The following is an 18,938-nucleotide window of genomic DNA, read 5'->3' on the forward strand; positions in this document are numbered from 1 at the left end:
TGGGTCAGTGGGTACTTCTCAGCCTCTTACCTGTTCCTTTTCGTTCCCTCCCCCACCAACACGGGAACCAGAGTTAATGCCACAAGTGTCCTGTGACGTTTCAACCTCAGACATGCTCCAGCCTTTTAACAAGGCTTCACAAGTACCCAGTTCTGACAGCACGTAACATTCACAAACACGAAGTAACATCTCCGCTGCTGATGCCTGATTTACTGGTGGGACTCAGGGTTACCGTGTGACAGACTACTGCATCAAAGCCCTTGAGGCGGGATATCAAAAGGCACAGTTCAGTGTGAAGCATGTCCTTCCCACTGGTGTGGAGAATCTCCTGTGACCAGAGTGTCCCAGGACAGTGACTGGAGAGCATTAAACGCTGACTTGCAGGCTCCTCTCCACAGCTCAGCGGGTGTGAGGTTCCAGCTCATTTGTTTAAAAGGTTTAACTCCCCCAAGAAGGCAACTTGCTGTAGGTTAGATAATTAAAATGGGTACTCTGAACAGTCAGAAATATGTTCTTTGACCAAACTTACTCCTGTTTACTCTAATTTGTGACACTCACTCCCACTACTACACCCACCTCTTCTCTCCTAAGATCTCGTAAGACGTCCTCACATTTCATACGCAGAAGAAAATACCATCTGAATCAGTTATGTGCCACCATTTCACTAGAATGTGTGGGATTTCCTGTCCTCCGTCTTCCTCCTCTCATTCCTTTTCTCCCTCCAAATCTCTATTATTCTTCCATATCCTACCAGCCAGCCTTCACTGCCATCCCTACGGCTTCAAAACACAGTTACTGTTACATATGGGAAGACAGAGTTCCCAAGAACTTCAGCTTTAATTTCTGTAAGGAGGCAATGCAAAATCCACCGGAATTCCTTAAGCCTCATCCGTTTAATATGTCATAGGCATTGAGCTAATGAGGCAAAAATCACAGATGATCTTTTCAGATCAAAAACAGCAGGCAAGACACAATTTATTGGCTGGCTGCAGCTCTTGGTTTCAACTACATAAGGCCACACAGCTTTTGGTAAACCTGACTGGATTATAACATTTAAAATGTCGATATTTTTGGACCACGGAAGTAAGAGTTTGAGAGACAAAATCTATCACAAAATTCATAACCCAGTTTTTGATCTGCCCCCTTTCCTCCCACCATGCTATACATTTTATATACTCACTCTCTTCCGATGAGGACTAATTTCCAGCTTCATCACCGCGCATTTGTTTAAAGTATTCAGACGCCTACAGAGCAAAGAAATAACATTAGCAGAGACAGGAAACCACTGATGGGTGGATAAATATTTTTTCCAAACAGCTGACGTGTTTAATCGAGTTTCCTTGAATCCATTAATATCTATAATATAGAAGAGTACTTGAAACTTCTTTAAAAAGTGAATAGTCTAAAAATATTTATGTTTCACAAGTTTTCCCATTTAAATTTAATATTACTATTTTATAGTAAAATGGCACACTGTGGTGGTTCTGTCTGGTGCCTCTTATTCCTCACAGAACAAACAACCCTCAATGAGGACAGTTATTCTTTCAACAACCCCCAGGTTGAATCATTAGGTATCTCCACCCAGTGCCAAGAAATAAAAGGCAGTGATGTCTTCTTTCACAGAAAAAGAAACATGAACAAGGAACCAAGCAGAGTTGTTCGTAAATAAAGTGTATTCTATCTCAAATAAAAATTTAAATATAAAAATAATCTCTGACAAATAATAACCTTAGACAGCCTGTTAAAAAATGCAGTAAGTTCTGTATAGAAATGTGAGCCCTCTTTAACACCCAATTCTTTTTTTACAACTTCCCATACAGGACAGGATAATGCATGGTATAGTCGCAGCAACAGCACAAATGACTAATTTAAAAATCTGTATACTTCAGCTTCAAGGGTCAACATCTTTAAGAGTTCAAACATAAGCACTTGAATCAGATTCTTCTTTGGAACAGAAGTCACATTTTTACTCTGAATATTTTTTACCCCTTCCAAAGGGTAATAATTTAAAATGAGGAAAGTAATTTAGCTTCACTGAAAATGAAGTACTTAAAAAAAACAAAACATAACCCACCTCAATGGTAAGTAATGAAATAGCTGAAAAAAAGAAGCCCTTTACATGTGCAGGAATAAATGGCACGTAAAAGTCTGCAGGACAGCTTTTCAAGCCCCAGTTCTTTCTAACATCTTCCAGATGATCATCTCTTAGTCTTCCTCAAACGGACCTTTAACCTATCTGCTGTCTGGTACCATCAGTTTTCCAATTTTTCCTAAGATTGCAATTCTTCCACTTCCACAGGACAAGCGCATTTAATTCCCACAAACTCAAACTGACCATGAGCCCTCTTCAAGGCTCTATCTTTCTGATCCTGTTCTTGCAGCCTGTCTAACAACTTCGATGCAGGAGGGTAGAAAGTATTTTTGCCTGCTGATAAGACTGCCTTTGATTTCACAGATTATGTGGTAGCCTGCTTATAGGATAAACAAAGATAACCCAGAGCACCTATGTTCAGGAAAATTCTCTCTCATGATGGAAAGGGAAAGAAAACAAATAACTAAAAAAAAACATCCACAGACATTAAAACGAGTGGATACAAAGTCCTTCTCTAAGGGGCATCCATGACTTAAATGACTTCTACCCACAGTGTTTTAGTTCTCCAATATTTTTAAGATTTAAAGAATCGGGAGGGTCACAGCTAGTCTTAGGTCTGGGTTTCATTAATCAAACCTGTTAATCAAATACCCACTTGACATCATTTGGGCTGTAATGGTTGAGGGGTGTTTATAACCCAGTTTACTAGGCGTGGATGCCTGTAGGGGTGGGGGAGGGACTTGCTTCACAAGCTCCAGATTTGAGTCAAACAGAAAGGGCCAAGGAGGTCATTTTTGTAAAGGTCAGTGTTACCTTCTTCTATCCGTAGCACCAAGCTAATGGCGCTTTGAGACTGAAGCCCAGAAGTTATTCCCCGAGGTCTCCGTGGGATTCATTTGACCCCTAGGAACCTCCAAAGTGGTGGGATGTTACCGATTTAGAGACGTTACAGACACGAGGTAGTAGTTCTGGCTTGCCGAGTCGGGGCTGCGTTCTAGGTCAGGCATTGTGCCTGGAGCCTCATGTGTGTTATTTCGTCTTGATCCTCACAACAACCCTATGGTACAGATATTACTATTTATCTTCATTTTATAGATGAGGAAATGGGGGCTTGGAGTGGACACAAACCTTGTCCAAGGCCACATGACTAAAACATGGTGGCTCTGGCCCTCAAAAACAATATCTTCTGCATTCCTTTCTAAAATAAATGTTAATCATGATAATACATGGGAGCAGCTTCTATCCTAAGTATGGCTCCCTCCAGTGAGTGGCAGAACACTGGTATCTCCCACTGTCTGTCCAGAAGCCCTGGCCTTTCCCACCCCACAGGGCCCTCACTGGCTCAGCTCCTCAGGAATGTGTCAGTCTTATCTGCTGGGCAACTTGTACTCTGCTCTGAGGGGGGAGGGAGCACAGGGTGAGCCATCAAAGGTTCAAGAGCTTTGCTGGAGGGAGCCGCAAGCGCCCTGATAAAAGCATGGCAGGCAGGGATCCGGGCCTCAAGTATTCCAAGTGAAAACAGGGAAAGCAGAAGAGAAGTGAGAAAGGAAAAAGGAAGGATTTCCCAAGTAGACCTGACAAATAAAAATTGTTCCAATCCTTAAAGATATTTTCTTGGCAATAATGCAATTGCTTTTCTTTGAATAGGACCAAAACAGTAACGTAGTTGAAATCTACTATGTGGCCAGCTGCTTCACAGAGCTTAGGCACTTCAAGGGCTGTTTTACAATAAAGTGCAGACTGGAGATGATACTACGGATATCTATTTGTCATTACATGATTATCACCTTATTTGCATAATTCTTTGCTGTACTCATAGGAGTCAGTTGTAATCCCAAAGGAAGATAGCGAGATGGGATATTTTTCAGAAGCTATAAAGAGAAAGAACATTTCATAAAAGGTATTGTAAGAGTAGGTCACAGTTTGCATTATCACCTGTATACAAGACAAGCGAATTACTCCTCCAGCATTAATACTGAATGTGATACTCTCAGAATCTGGGCCTTATCATCAGGGTTGGATTATACAGCAAAGCGAGCAAGATTGGGACAAAAGCCAATCTCTCCAAGGAAACAAGTACGTTTATCCCTTACAAGTGTGTGTGTAAGAATGTTGGTTAGCAATCTAAACCCAAAAAATCTAGTAGTTGCATACTTACAACTTTTGGTCATTGCAAACTATTGAAGACAGTACCATTAACATTCTCAAGAAAACATTAAGCTACAAGTTTTCTGCTCTAAGTAGACTATTTTAAGAGATCAGCTCCTACCAGATTTTTGACCAAAGGAGCTTTAAGATCTGCAAAAGTTATAAGTACATGAATGTTTATAATAATCATTAAGCAGAACATGGGAGTGTATACTAGTGTGTACATGGGAGTACTCCATCCGTGTGTGGGGGGGGGAGCTGGGGTAGGGGGGCGGCAGGAAAGAGAAACCATGTAACAATTATTTCGTTCAAAACAAATCTAAAAATGTTTTACTTAAAGTAAAAATATTAAATATTTAATAATATTTTATTAAGGTAAAACTTTTCAGCTGCGTTTTTGTAACTATATTACCGTATATATTTAAAATCAACTGCTCAAAATATTTCAACAAGGCAAAAGATGGAGGTCTACAAAAAAGTCCGTCCGTCTAGAAAAAAACTTGACAAATGACAAGGCAAAATTTCAAACAACACTGTAGATTCAAGATTTGCTGGCCCTTTGAATTTCATGGGCTGAGAGAGTACATGGAAGAGGCCAGTCTAGCAGATGAGATGAATATCACATGATCAGTTAAACAAGTATCCTCAATCCTCAACTACTCTGCTGACAGCTCAGGACCTGTAGTGCATTTTCAAGGAAGATGCCTGTCCCCACCTTTTTCTTCAGAACATTTGTTTAGCCCTCTCGAAGGAAAATCATTTGCCATGAGAAGTCTATTTATGCAAACACGTGGACAAGAGACCTTGGGTTTTCCATTACAAACAAGCTGATGACTGTTCCTGTGAATTCTGACCCCAACCTCAAGCCTTTCTCCACATACTCAACTCTGGGTGTCGGTTTTAGGCCTAATAATTTTTAAAGCACTTGACATCCATCACTGCATTTCCTTCTTACATTTAACCTATGAGATATTATTCTACACATAAGAGAAACTGAAGCCGAATCAGAATACACTTGCAGAATCCAAAGAGATCAAGGTCTAGTTGTTTTCAGGCTTTTCTTTTCGCAAAAGATCTAAGAGTATAGATTTACTCCTTTTAAAGGGAGGCAGCTTCTCTGATGGCGTTAAGAGCCAGTGTAGCCAGTGTAAATCACAAAGAACGGAGGATGCCCTTATCCCCAGAAGAGGGTAACTACGTTTCAAACTGATATTTAAAAAAAAGAAAAAGAAATTCAAGAATCTAATCACGATCCCTTTGGGCTGCAATGCTGCAGTGATATTTTTATGACCCAGGAATTCCTAAGCTGTTGCTGCTGTTCAGAGGGCACGCTCACTAAGTAGCTTGAAATGTGTGAAATGCATGATCTGACGCAGTAACCTAGTAAATATTTCCTAGGTTACATCTTAGGAGTGATGTCATCTCTATGCATTATCACCCATGATGAACTGAAAAGAAATTAATTCTGCTCCGCAGCTAAGCATTCAAACATTTCAAAAATGTCTGGAGTAGTTTATATTCCAGATGCAGACTCTTTCTCTCCTAAACTGTGTTGGTGAAATTTTTTCATTCCAGATGACATAGCTATGATATTACACTCTAGGGAGTGGGGTGGGGAGTTGGAATTAAGTTTCTTCCAGAAAAAGTGTACAAACCCTGGACATTTCTAAGCAATCATTCCATTGGATTTGAAAAGTGACAGTATTTCTGTGGTTAATGTGACATTTTTTTCTTTCTTAAGCCAGGAGAACTAGTCTATTATTCCATTTTAAACATCCTACCTATCTTCCCCTAAAACCCTGCTTAACTTAAGTGCTTCAAAAAACACTGTATTACATAAGAGAGGCAAAAATAGTACTTTCACAAAGCTACAACTGCATTCTTTGCCTATAAAGGGGAAATAAATCCCGGGTGCCATTCAACCTTAATGATGTTTTTCCAAGTTAAAATTAATATTGAAATTAAAAGAAAATTGTTTTAATTTTACGATCAAATCGACAAGTGAATTTTGTCCGTGTATAATTTTCTTTCTCCAGAGTTCAGCTTTGATGGTTTATAGGTTTTGAGAAAAATTCAAAGGATGATTAACTTAAAATGAATAATATGTCATGAAGAGTCAGAGAGGAGTATCAGTGTCCTGTCATTTTTTGCTGCGTGTTTTATTACTTCCATTTCGTTAAACCCTGCAAGCTGCTCCTCAGCCTGAAGATCCACCAGCAACACGAACATGGGTTTCTGAACAGTTTTGTTCACATTTCCCATCAATGCTCCTTTGCTCCTGTCTACTTTAAGTTAAAGGCTGTGCTGAGTTACTTTACAGCCTTAGTTAACCGTACTGTTAGGACGGTGTGCCTGGGGAAGCTGAAGAGTTGCGGAGATGCTTTCCTGGAATTCAAGCAACGGCCCTCCTGCCTCTAGCCTGCCACAGCCCCTACTTCCATCTGTCCCTCTGAGCGTCATTTCCATTCAATACAACAGCGGCTCTGAGTTGGCGAGGGGACCTGGCTGGGACTGCACTGCCTTAACCCCCCTATTCCAAGTTTCCAAACTTCCTGGACATTATCTGCTCTAGCAGTCGTATGAGCACATTCCAGGACAGTGCTATTTGAATGGCAATACTAAATGACAGGAAGTTACTTATTCTAATCAAAAGGCCTGTGATTTATAATGAAGTAAATCACTATATCCATTTATGGATCAAAATCCTGACATATTTAGAACAAAAGCAATCTCATCAGTGATAAGTACTATGTTCTTTAAAAAGAAGAAAGGAGAAAGAAAACACTCAAAGTATTTCCTTTTACCTGCATAAAGCCTCAATAGCATCTCTGTCCAAAAAATCATGCTCTCTCTTGACCAAGGAAATATCAATGGGGAACAGGAGATCTATAGGAAAAATAAAAACAAATACGTTTATTGAGCACCCAAGCTCTTGCCAATCCAGCCCAGTTTAGCAGAGGAAAGAAAACAAGGTAATTTATTGAATACTTACTGTTTGCAGGACACTTCACTCCCTATCAAGTGCTGTGGGTATGTAAAGCAGCTTAAGACAATTTCATCAGTGTCCTAAAGGAGCTTGGAATAAAGTGGTCTGCAGACTCAGATTGTCTGTTGTCAAAGATAAGTGGTTCAAAACACTGTTCCACCTTTAAACACATCAGCAGGCAACAGACCTCTGCCATGAAAATTATAATTTAAACCAGAATGAACACCAGAAGGATGTTCGCGGTAATGTGGCTGTTTTTTCCCTCCCATGTGTGTCTTTGCTCACATCTGATCAGGGAAGAGGTCACAGAAAACCGGGCCAAGGAAAGATCTAGAGAACTATGGTAGTTGTCAATGGAATCCAACCATTTGCATGACATCAAAAGCTAACGAGAATTAAGGATGTGCTATTTTTAAACAAATACTAGCACTTCCATATGGGTTTTCAGGAGTTTATATAACTCCCACTAAAACAAAAGACCAGCTCTAAAGCAGCTGTAGAACAATAGAATCCCAAATCCTTTCATCCTTGGAAGAGTTCACTACTCTAAGAACACGTAAGTTCTATTAAAATCGAAAAGCAAAAAGAGGGGAACAGTCAACTCAATGAAAGAATTCCCTTCTCTGTCCCTTGTTGATAAATACACTCCAGGAAGAGTAGGGAGGAAGAAGACCAGCAGCCCCTCTGCGGAAATTTGCAACAGCTCTGGAATTGCCACTAGATAAAAGCAAGTTATCCCTCTTTGGTGTTCCAAGCACTTAGGGTAAATAATGGGCCTTCCTAGTAAAACGCTTATAAAATATCATGAGGGAGAGTCCTGCTATGCAACTCTGTGGGTCAGGAATAGGCAAAATAAGAGCACCGCAGGACACCAGGATTAACAGAACCAAAAACTCGCTTTGGCTCCCCAAATGGCTAATGCTGCATACTGGAACAGACATGGCTATTGGTAGTTTTGGAGATGCAAGTAGCTAACAATGTTCTCCTTCTGGGGTTGACTAGGGAGCACATGACTGTTCCTTATGTTTTTATGGTTTCTAACTTAGGATCATTGGTTTTACAGGATGGTATGGAGCTCCTTATTCTTGGTCATCTATTTTCCAGAGACTACACTTATGAGTACCTTTTTTTTTTTTTTTTTAAATAATGTTGGAAACTAACATAATGAGTATTGTGGTCTATTCTTTTGTCTGAAGGCTAGCATTAGATTAGTGATCCTGTTCTCTGAATGGGAAGACAGGCAGACCAACGAAGTAGCTAGAGCCTAAAGATTTATGAAGGAATTCATAAAGTTCAGTATCACAGGATTTATCTCTTCATTACCTTATAGACCAAGTCTCTTAGGCAAATGGTTAGTGGCACCACTATAGTGGCAATAAAAGAGAAGACTTAAAGTGAATGTAAACTATTAGTAAATAGAAGCAAGCCAGACTGTAAAGCTGTTTGAAGGTTCTGGCAACTGTATTTCACTTTGAACAGATAACCTACACTCTAAGTATTAAAGGACAGAGCTGATATTAAAAAATATATTTTTAATACTTAATAAATGTAAATCGTAAAGCTCACATGCCTGTTACATGCATCGGAGAAAGCAACTCTGTTATTTTAGCAATTCCTAACTCAGTGTACCCAGAGCTGTATTTTACTTTCCTGATCCAAATTAACTTTAAAATTCTGTTAAAAAAAAAAAAAAATTCTAGGATAGGTAGGGACTAAATTCAAGAGAAGAGTGAAATAATTACATCTTTTTTTTTTTTTTTCAGTATTTCTCAGAGTTCTTCAGGTTAGGATTTAATCTTTCAGCTTGGGTTTAAGGGCAGGATGTTTATATTGTCAAGGACCGAAATAAAGGTAAACAGGAATCAAGGAATGAGTGGGATGGCATGTGGTGTGTGTGTACCCACCCTGCACATAGGGGTAGGATGAAGGGGAGAAATTATAAATGCTCAGAACAATGTACAGTATAACTTCAAAAGTAGGTTTATGCTTCAAAAGACTTATAAATGTCAAGGGACCCCAAAATGTAACTTGTGAAAATACAGTCTGCATTTTAGGATTTGGAAAGATGTAAGACACAGACCGGAACTGGATCTTAGCAAACATACACATCACAAGAAAGGGCTTCTTGGCAGCAAATCAACACCAAAACTTGACATAATTGAAGGAAATTTAATTTCAAAACACAAGAACAAAAGGACAGCATGTTACTACCACTGCAAATGTAATTATCCTTCCTTATCTCCAGTAGAGCTGTGAACTGAAAATCCAATAGAATGCTGATCCGCACCCCACCGCCACCAAAGCTCTACTGAGAGACAGAGATGCTGTAAACGGCAACAGGTCAAAAATTCTCCCAAAGGAAGGATAAGCAACTCCACCATAATAAACATGCAGGTTAACCAAACACCTCAAAAAAAAAAGAAAGACGAAAGAAAAAAAGCAAAAGGAATTGGAGATATTCTCTGAAATGGAGGAAAGAGTAAGATATTCTACATAGTCTAACTATAAAATAATTTTAAACCCATCTTCATGGAGAAATATCTTAAGTTCAGTCTGGGCTACAATGAGGAAGGGCAGGCATTATAAACGAGGTAAGGAACTAAACTAGCCGAGTGAGCCAGGGAAGTAAAACGGACTCTGTGGTCTCGCCCCAGTTTGCTTCCGGGGAGCACCCCCACCCCCTCTATATCCCTGCCGACCACGCTAGCATTTCCAAGCTGAAAACCTGTATCTGTTCTTAGTACGGGTTCATGGCATTTTGCTCGTGTGTTAAAGAAGGATGCTGGTGACCACCAGCTCCAATTGAGAGCCCACTGCCATTGCTACAGGAAGCAGCCTGCTTGTTACCATCCTAGAAGGACGGAAGAGCAAAAGACACGTTTTAAAATCACTATTTATCGTGAGAAGAGTTGAACATCCCTGGTGAAAAGACTGAAGTGACATCATTTAACCTGGATCTTTCAGCAGTTTTGTCACATCATGGCTAAATGTCTCCCAGCATCTCCTTCCTCTTAAGTGATAATAAAAAAGATGTATTCTTTAAATGTAAATTAACCAATATTATGCTTGCTTTTTGAGATTTTTGGCAATTTCTCTGACGTATGAACTGTTTTATTTCTATAAATAAAAAAATAAAATATTTATTTCTATAAAATATGAAGCATCTACCGCAGTGGTAGGCATCCCTGTTGGTGCAGAATTAATACTGGCTTGTTGATTAGCTGAATGGATGGCTGGCTGGATGGAGGGATGAATGGATGAATGGATAGATGGAGGGATGGATGAATGAGAGACACCAGGTGCTGTCATCTCAGTAGAGTTAAGGAAACAAAGAATGCTCAAGTTGGAAGAGGCCTCGGAAGTCATTTATTCTCGAGGTAGGAGTCACTTCACTATCCACCCAACGTTGGCTTGCAAATCACCCATAAAATAGAGCTCACGAGTTCACAACTCGTGATTAGTCGTGAATTAATGATTTCATGTAGAGAACAATAAGCCTCCCTTTTAAATAAACAGCCTCTTCCCTTCGCCTTGCACAGAGCACACTCTGCCCACCCTGGGCAGCCTGAGGCTCAGGGCATGAGCGAGACTCAACGCGCTCATCGTCCTCAGTCTCAGCATCTGAGCAATGCCCAGAGCGCCAACGAGAAGACGAAGAACTAGTAAAAAGTCAGCCTAGGTCTTGATTTTTAAAAAAAGGTCCATTTTTTCTTAATTAAAAAACCAAATAACATAGGAGAAATAATATTCATCAAATGGCAATCTATGGAAAAGTGAAAAGCCTAATGACAAAGCGGAGAAAGATATCTATGACACATGACCAACAAAGCCTTAGTGTTTAGAATAAAGAGCTCTTATAAATCATCAAAAAAAGCACAATCAACTCAGGGGAAAAAGGGGCAACAGATATTTCACAGAAGAGCAAACATATATGGCCAGATGACACAAAGAAATGTGCCTTATCATTAAAAATTAGGAAAATGGCAGTCAAAATCCATAAGATATCATTTTATACCCATTTGATTGGCAAAAATTAAAGTCTGACAATATCAAGGGTTGAGAGCATGTGGATAGACAGGATCTTTATATATTACAGGGAGGAGTGAAAGGTGGTACAGGAACTTTTGAAAAACTTGCATTATAAAGTTGAACATACATCTCTATCACCCAGTAATGCTAGTCTTAGGCATACACGCAAGATAAATTATTTCACGTGTACTGAAAGAGTGCAAGAATATTCCCAACAGTACAGTTTATAAAAGCAAAACAAAAAAACCCCAAAATGCCCACCAATCAGAGTGTGGATATGATAAACTGTGGCATATCCACACGATGGAGTATTACACAGCAGTCAAAGGTGATGAACTATGAGGACACACAGTATGGAAGAACCTTAACAATAATAAATGAAAAAATTAAATCGTACAAGATTACATAGAGCATGATACGCTTTTTATAAAGATAAACAACTTTATAAAAATATTTATTTTAGGGAAATGCAATAAAGCTATATAAAAGGAAAGCAAGGAAATGATAAACCAAGGTTTCAGGATGATGGTTACTGTGGCTAGGGGGTGGCAGAGGGATGGGAGACAGGTGGGTGTGTTATTATCAAGGTCCTAGCTGTTTTGGGTGGTTGCCACACTGTTCCTTAATGAAATATTTAAGTAAATAATAAAATATCTGAAAATAAATCATAGATCAATAATAATCATGAGGGACTTCCCTGGTGACACAGCGGTTAAAAATCCGCCTGCCAACGCAGGGAACACGGGTTCGAGCCCTGGTCCAAGAAGATTCCACATGCCGCGGAGCAACTAAGCCCGTGTGTCACAACTACTGAGCCCACGTGCTGCAACTACTGAAGCCCACTTGCCTAGAGCCTGTGCTCCACAACAAGAGAAGCCACCGCAATGAGAAGCCCGTGCACCACAATGAAGAGTAGTCCCCGCTCGCCACAACTGGAGAAAGCCTGCACACAGCAACGAAGACCCAATGCAGCCAAAAATTTAAAAATAAAATTAAAAAAAAAAGTGCAAAGCTTATAAAAAATTATAATCATGAACCAAGGATATGATTTTGCCCATTAAAAAAGAATGGCATTCCCGGCTCACCTTCATACAACTGGGCGTACTGGGGGAATCCTGCCGCCCGTAGCCAATCACAAGCTTCTTTGGCTTCAATTTCTAGAATAGAACAGAGGACAGACAAACATGTTAGTCATGTGTAACTCAGCGTACTTCTTCTTCCTTAATAAACTCTGGTTTTGTTATATAAGCAAAAGACGACATCTGTTGAAAAGGGATAAGCAAAAAGCGAAAAAGAAAATCCACTTATTCAAATGGTTTCGATTTTTGTGCATCTTTTCAGACTTTAAAAAATACATGTAATTATCCATCTTTCCTTTAAAAGACAAAAAACAAAAATGGAGTCCCAGCAGTAAGTTACTCTGTGCTGCTTCTGTGTTCTGGTTATAAATGATTAAGAAAACAGGGCTTAATGAGAAAGTTGAAGAAGGATTAAATAATTATTAATTTTAGGCCTAGATGGACTAACTTGCTTTACTTTTCACGTCAATAAAAGGCCACCAAGTACATCTGACACCCTGGAAGAGCACTAAGTTGACAAAAGGGACTGAGCTTCTGCCACCCAATGGGATGCGTGTAACTGCCCAGCGGCTGTGAAGGTGTGCCTTCCGGTGCATCAGGCAGTAAGAGAGGCCTGGGCGGTCAGGGGCCCTGGAGGGCATTAAGTCCATAAACCCCACAATCTTGGCAGGCTGAGATGCCTAATAAAGCTTCTACTTCCCCGTGGTTAACATCTTGTAGATAGTATTGATAAACAGAAAGGCCAAGAGCAACTGACACGCCTGCGTTCAAATTCACTCAAGCACTTATTTACAATCCCGTTAGCACAGAGGAGGTCGGCACAGTCATTAGTTTCTCAGTTCGCACAAAGAATATTCTTTCAACCCTCTTCCCACCTTCCTCAGACCATTAGAGTACTTAAGGTATGTGAGGCTATTCACTCATTTATAAATGTCTCAACATTGCTTAATTTATTCCAGATTCAAATCTTCATTATGCATCTCTCCTCTGAGCCAGATAGGAGGTTGACAGTCCATCATGGAGAAGTATGTATATATCACTTTTGTCTAGTAACTTTATAGTTTCAGAGCATTTTTTAAACTATTATTTTATGAGTTCCTTGGGTCTTTAAAGGAAAAAGAATTAAGAACACTCAAATTCATTAAAGCAAGTAGGAATGTCCTTATTGAACGAACGTGCCAAAGACAAAAGCCTGCTGCTACCTTCTGATGAGTCAGTTAATACCCAAACAAAAACAATTATGGCAGCAGAGAAGCAATAAATGACACGGCAAGGTTTATTACTTTCATGAATCTTTTCAGTGTGGCGATGAAAGTAGCATCAAAAAACACAAGATTCAGGACTGAATTTGGGGAAGAAGGATAGAGTGACATGAATGTGTAAGAATCTCGATGTTTGTACTAAATCATAGAATTGTCCAATGTGAATTACCTGCGCTAACATTTTTTCATGTATTTATAACCGTACCTTGTTTCAGAAAGGAATTAATGCAGATTTATATAAAATCATAACATAAACATTTTCCAGAGAACTATATTGCTGGAAAAACATATAAAAGCTCAACATTTTATTTTCAAGGATGTGGAAACTACTTTTTTCTCTATTCCCATGGCCCTCGCTCAAAGATAGATATGGAAAGAAAAAAAGCTAAGTGTTTTGTTTTTTAAAAATATTTTAAATATCTCACTTCTTCTGACTATCTGGAGGTTATTTCCACTGAACACATTGTTAGACATCGAACAACAGATTGCTAAAAAGTAAATGTATTCGCTTTCTAAATATTCTACTTAATAAGTGGTGAGTAGCCAGAAATTCTCAACGTCCACCCTTTCTGTGGACACCCTTTCTGTCTGTCATACTCAGATATGACAACAGATCAGTGCACATGCGCATGTGCGCGCACACACACACACAGACACACACACACACCTTAACTGGACACAATTCTCCAGCCAGTATCACCACCTATTTAGAGAACGTTCCTGATTTCTTATTAAAATGGCTTCATGCCAAGAGGCACGAAAGATATAAGGTATTATTTTTCTAAAAACCTTTAAATTTATATAATACTTTACAAATCACAAAGTGTTTTCACATATATTACTCACTTAAGGCCCCACGTAACTTCAGGAACACATAAATGCCTACTGCTGTGTTGTCATCCTACAAAAAGAAATGCTCCCAAATGACCAAAATCGATCTAAAAAGCTGTGTTCAAACAGCCACTCTTCTTAGGGCCACTTGGTTAGAAAGAAATGATGTGAACAGGCCAAGGTTTGCTTCTTCAGCAGATAATTTAATGAAAGGTCTACAATGGCTAAAAAGCAGCACTTCCAAGAACTACAGAGATTAGTAATTTTACCTGCCTTTTCCTTTCCCTAAGGTAGATGAGAATGTCTTTCTTTTAGATATGAAACCATGGGAAACAGACAAGCCTGTATCTAGTTCACGTTTAACAAAGTCCATTCATGAAAACTTAGGCTGCATAATAATAAAAGAGAACTTAAACCCACTGTTCCTATAGAAATCAGAATTAGAAAATTGTAAAAATTGTAAAAAGCTGTCACTGATTTTTTTCTTTTTTTTGCGATACGCGGGCCTCTCGCGGTTGTGGCCTCTCCCGTTGCGGAGCACAGGCTCCGGACGCGCAGGCTCAGCGGCCATGGCTCACGGGCCCAGCCGCTCCGTGCCACGTGGGATCCTCCCAGACCGGGGCACGAACCCGTTTCCCCTGCATCGGCAGGCGGACTCTCAACCACTGCGCCACCAGGGAAGCCCAACTGTCACTGATTTTTTAATAAATGAGACAGTTACTGACTTCACTCCCACCCCTTTCCAGTTACCAAGTGAAAATGATAACAATCTAAGTACTGATTTTTTAAAAAATCAGTATTTCCATTTTATTTAACATGAAATGAACCTATGTCTACATCCAGGTCAGGTAGGGATTTACCCCTTCTAGTTCCCTGGATCCAGGCCACAACTTTGACTCTTATCCTAACTGAAACTCCAAGTTTCCAATTCTCTCCTCTCTGAGACTCCAGCCACCAACCCTGCCTCATCAAACTTCCTGCATTACAGTTTTGATCTCGTCTCTCCTGCAAAAACTTCCCTGGAGCTCCACTGCTTAGAAAATCAAGTCTAAATATCTCCCTACGTTTTCAAGGTTCTCCATGTGGCATCCAAATGAATTGTTCAGCTCCCTGTACTCCCTCCATACCCCAGCCAAAGTAAACTTGGCCCTTCCTCATCTCCCCACACATCCCTGGCTGGAAGTTCTCTCCTATCCCCTCATTATCCTTCAAGGCCTAGTCCAAGCGCCACCTCCTCTAGGAAGTCTTCCCAGATGCCTCCTGATAATTCTGTCAATGGCTAACTTTTCTTGAGCGCTGACTGTGCACAAGGCCCAGTTTAAGTACTTAAGGCATATGAATTCCTTGACTCCTCATACTGATCCTAACACGTGGGTTGCAAATATCATCCCACATGGGTTGGGAATATCATCCCCAAGATATGCAGATGAAGAAACAAGTGGAGGAACAACCAGCTCTCCTCGAAAACAAGCTTCCTTTCCATTCAAATGCCCTAGTGAACAAGAGAGCTAAGGCTTGCAGAATTGAGCAACACCGGATTTTCCTGAAAAAATATGCAACAGTGAACAACATTTAAAATATTAAACAAAACCAGGTAAACATTGCAGTACTGCTGTCACTTTAACTCCCCATGCCTGTTTTTGGAGGCCTCTAACCAGTTCTCAAGGTGTGGCTTTTCCTTCAGTGGTCGAATGAAAAACTATCAGCACGATTTTTAAAAAACATTCCCCACCAGGCAGAAGCGCCATCAGAAACTGGAAACACAGTGGAAATACAATGACACTTTTAGACTTGGGTTTTCTCTTAGCAAACAGCAGACAAATGTGTGAAGGAGGAAACAGGAAATTTTTATTGGAGCCACCTTTAATAATTAGTTGTATTAGATGAATGAGGTTCAGGACACTTTTGGTGTAAGGCTTGGGAACCATTAGGCCATATTTGCATGCTTCCTGGCATGATGGGATGACCCTATCTTCCCCTTACCTCTCAACAGTAAGTTAAACAGAAATTCCCCAACACCGTCATCATTCCGCTGAACTCGCTGATCTTAGCGGCTGAGCAATGGCAATCGGGTCGAAGCAGGATGTGATTACTTCCATCTTCCCTTTCCTCTACCTTCACAGTGCGAACCCTCGTGCTTGCTTCCTGCCTTCTTTGCAATGTGCTCCTGAAATCAGGGCTCAAGGCAAATGCTCCATGGACTTTACCTCTTAAATAAAATTCTAAGGAATTGGAGGAATGTAAGAAAATTCAAACATTTTCTAGATTCCTTGGATTCCCCCAACTATGGCAGACTTGCAGGCAAAGATCCATGGAAATGTTGATGTTCTTACAGCCATGGAGAAGCACGTCAACTGTGTGAAGGCAGGCAGTGCTTTCTGATCTAAACCAAGATGCCTGCCCTGGTCACAAAAATTCCTTCAAATGGAGGAGTAATTACTTCAAATGATCAGTTCTCTCACCTCCGTTAAGGTGGCCAATTTTACAGGACTGCCGTACAGCTGGGCACCAACAGCTTAACCTCCCCGGGCACAGGGTTTCACAGGGCAGAGAAGCAAACCACAGCCTCAGACACTTGATCTCAGTGGCTCTGAGCCTTGGATCCTAGTAGGCATCACCTTGGGGAGCTTTCTAAAACCACCCACCACTATCCACTCCCAGGTATTCTGATTTTCTCCATCTAGGGAGGGCCCAAACAACATCTTTTTAAAAAAGCTCCTAAGTAAATGTAAAGGTAGCCAGGATTGGGAACCACTGAACCAGACAACGTTTCTTTGCATGCCTTTATCCCAGACTCTTTCTTCCCCAATTATCCTAACAGCCTTCCAACTGAACTCTCTGATAACCCCTGCCCCCAAGAAATGTATCCTAGTCCAAAGGGTTCCTGAGCCCTGGATTGATTTGTATGAAATACATAATTCATCACGTCACTCCTCTGCTTAGAATTCTTCCATGACTCTCCACTGCCTTTCACATACAATACAGTCCCCACTCCTCAGCAGAGCCGCAGCCCTCTTAACTCGGCCTCTGCCCAGCCATTCCGCTCCTGGAAGGTCTCCAAATGCAAGCTCTGCTCCCATCTTCCTGAATTCCTTGGGGTTCGCAGGATGCATATGCTCTCTTAACACATCAAGTTCTTAGCTCTTCTCTCTCCTGCCGCAAACAAATTCCCCCTCTGCGCCCCATCAACCCCTCTCCCCCACCCTCCTCGTATGGTGAGGTGCAAATACCAGAAGCTTCTTAATTCATTTGTATATCCTGAAAGACTACTTTTTCCACATTGGAAGCACACATACATTTGTTTGAAGGAAAAGAACCCATTAAAATTTCCCTTTCTTCAAAGACAGACTTAGAAAACTACAACTTAAACCCCTGTCTCTTTGCAATTAATAAAAATAAATGTTCAACACATACACTGTCAAAGACTGGTTATCGGGAGTTACCTATGTAAAGTGAATTCCTGGTTGGGCTAAGTCAGATAGCACAACATATATATTAATATTTATTAAACTCTTCTGTTATCTAATCACAGCAAAGATTATGACTAGCCACTAGCAACATTCCTACCCTCAGAAGCCTAAAAAAATTCTAAACATTTGCTGTGCCTATTCTGAAAGAAACCAGTTAGGAAGCTTTTGGAAGACCGGTCAATACTAATTCAGTTTCTAGGCCATCTGGCCTCACAGGAGCTGACCCCAATCCACCTTCAGATATATTCTAGTACAGCCACACATTTACGTGAAGCCAATCACCCTTCATTTCCCCCCTTAACTCAATATTTATTTATTGAACATCCACTGTCTGTGCTGCCAGCTGTGCTCAGGGACAATCAAAGGCACAGGTTCCTGCCCCGAAGCTGGAAGCCAAAGGGAAAGGTAATTCACAGTTGAGGGCACGATGTCAGATGATCCTCTACTTAGGAATGAACTGGTTTCCTAAGGGCTCTTCTGAGATCCCTGTATTTAAGTCCCAAGGGACCCTGTGTGGGCAGCACCAAAGAATCCCCACTTCACAGGTGAGAGCCAGAGGTCTAACGATGGCCCACCCATCCCACCTCATTCCTCTACCCCTTCTGTCACCCCATCTACCTCCGGCTAACTGATCCAGCCTTACTGATCTCACACACCCCACGCCCCCTTTCCTGCTTTATTTTTTCTTCTTCCAAAACGTTTATTGTGTTTATTTTGTCTCACCCCTCTGCAAACTCGCAAGAGGCCAGTTTCTTTGCCTGTTTTACTCTTTGATATACCCCAAGCACTGCCAACAGGGTAGCGCACATAGTAGTTACTCGACAAATAAGTATTACATAAATAAATAAACTGCAATGTGATTTTCTTCTAGTGAAGTTGTCTTAATTTTTCAGACCAGGATCCACCATAAGAAACACGTTTTACATTGTAACCTGGCACACACATATATGCATATGTGTATACATGCACCCACACGTGTGTGTATAAGCATATACAAAACTGAAACAAGTTTCCCCAAATAACACTTACAATAAGTAATGC

The 18,938-nt window shown here is 40.5% G+C and overlaps 1 protein-coding gene across 4 annotated transcripts in view; it reads right to left on the minus strand.

Moving 5' to 3' along the window:
• Positions 1-18,938, minus strand: part of DLC1 (DLC1 Rho GTPase activating protein) — a 401,847-nt gene that overhangs the window by 16,372 nt on the left and 366,537 nt on the right. For all 4 annotated transcript variants that reach the window (XM_029226249.1, XM_029226251.1, XM_029226250.1 and 1 more), the window contains 3 exons: positions 12,341-12,412; positions 7,045-7,126; positions 1,181-1,244 (listed from right to left, as the gene is read on the minus strand). In XM_029226249.1, coding sequence (XP_029082082.1) covers positions 1,181-1,244; positions 7,045-7,126; positions 12,341-12,412 — 218 coding nt within the window. The remainder of the gene's footprint in view (positions 1-1,180; positions 1,245-7,044; positions 7,127-12,340; positions 12,413-18,938) is intronic.

Source organism: Monodon monoceros, unplaced genomic scaffold, assembly GCF_005190385.1.
Source record: "Monodon monoceros isolate NGI ecotype Baffin Bay Population unplaced genomic scaffold, NGI_Narwhal_1 Super_Scaffold_17, whole genome shotgun sequence".
NCBI classification, from domain to species: domain Eukaryota; kingdom Metazoa; phylum Chordata; class Mammalia; order Artiodactyla; family Monodontidae; genus Monodon; species Monodon monoceros.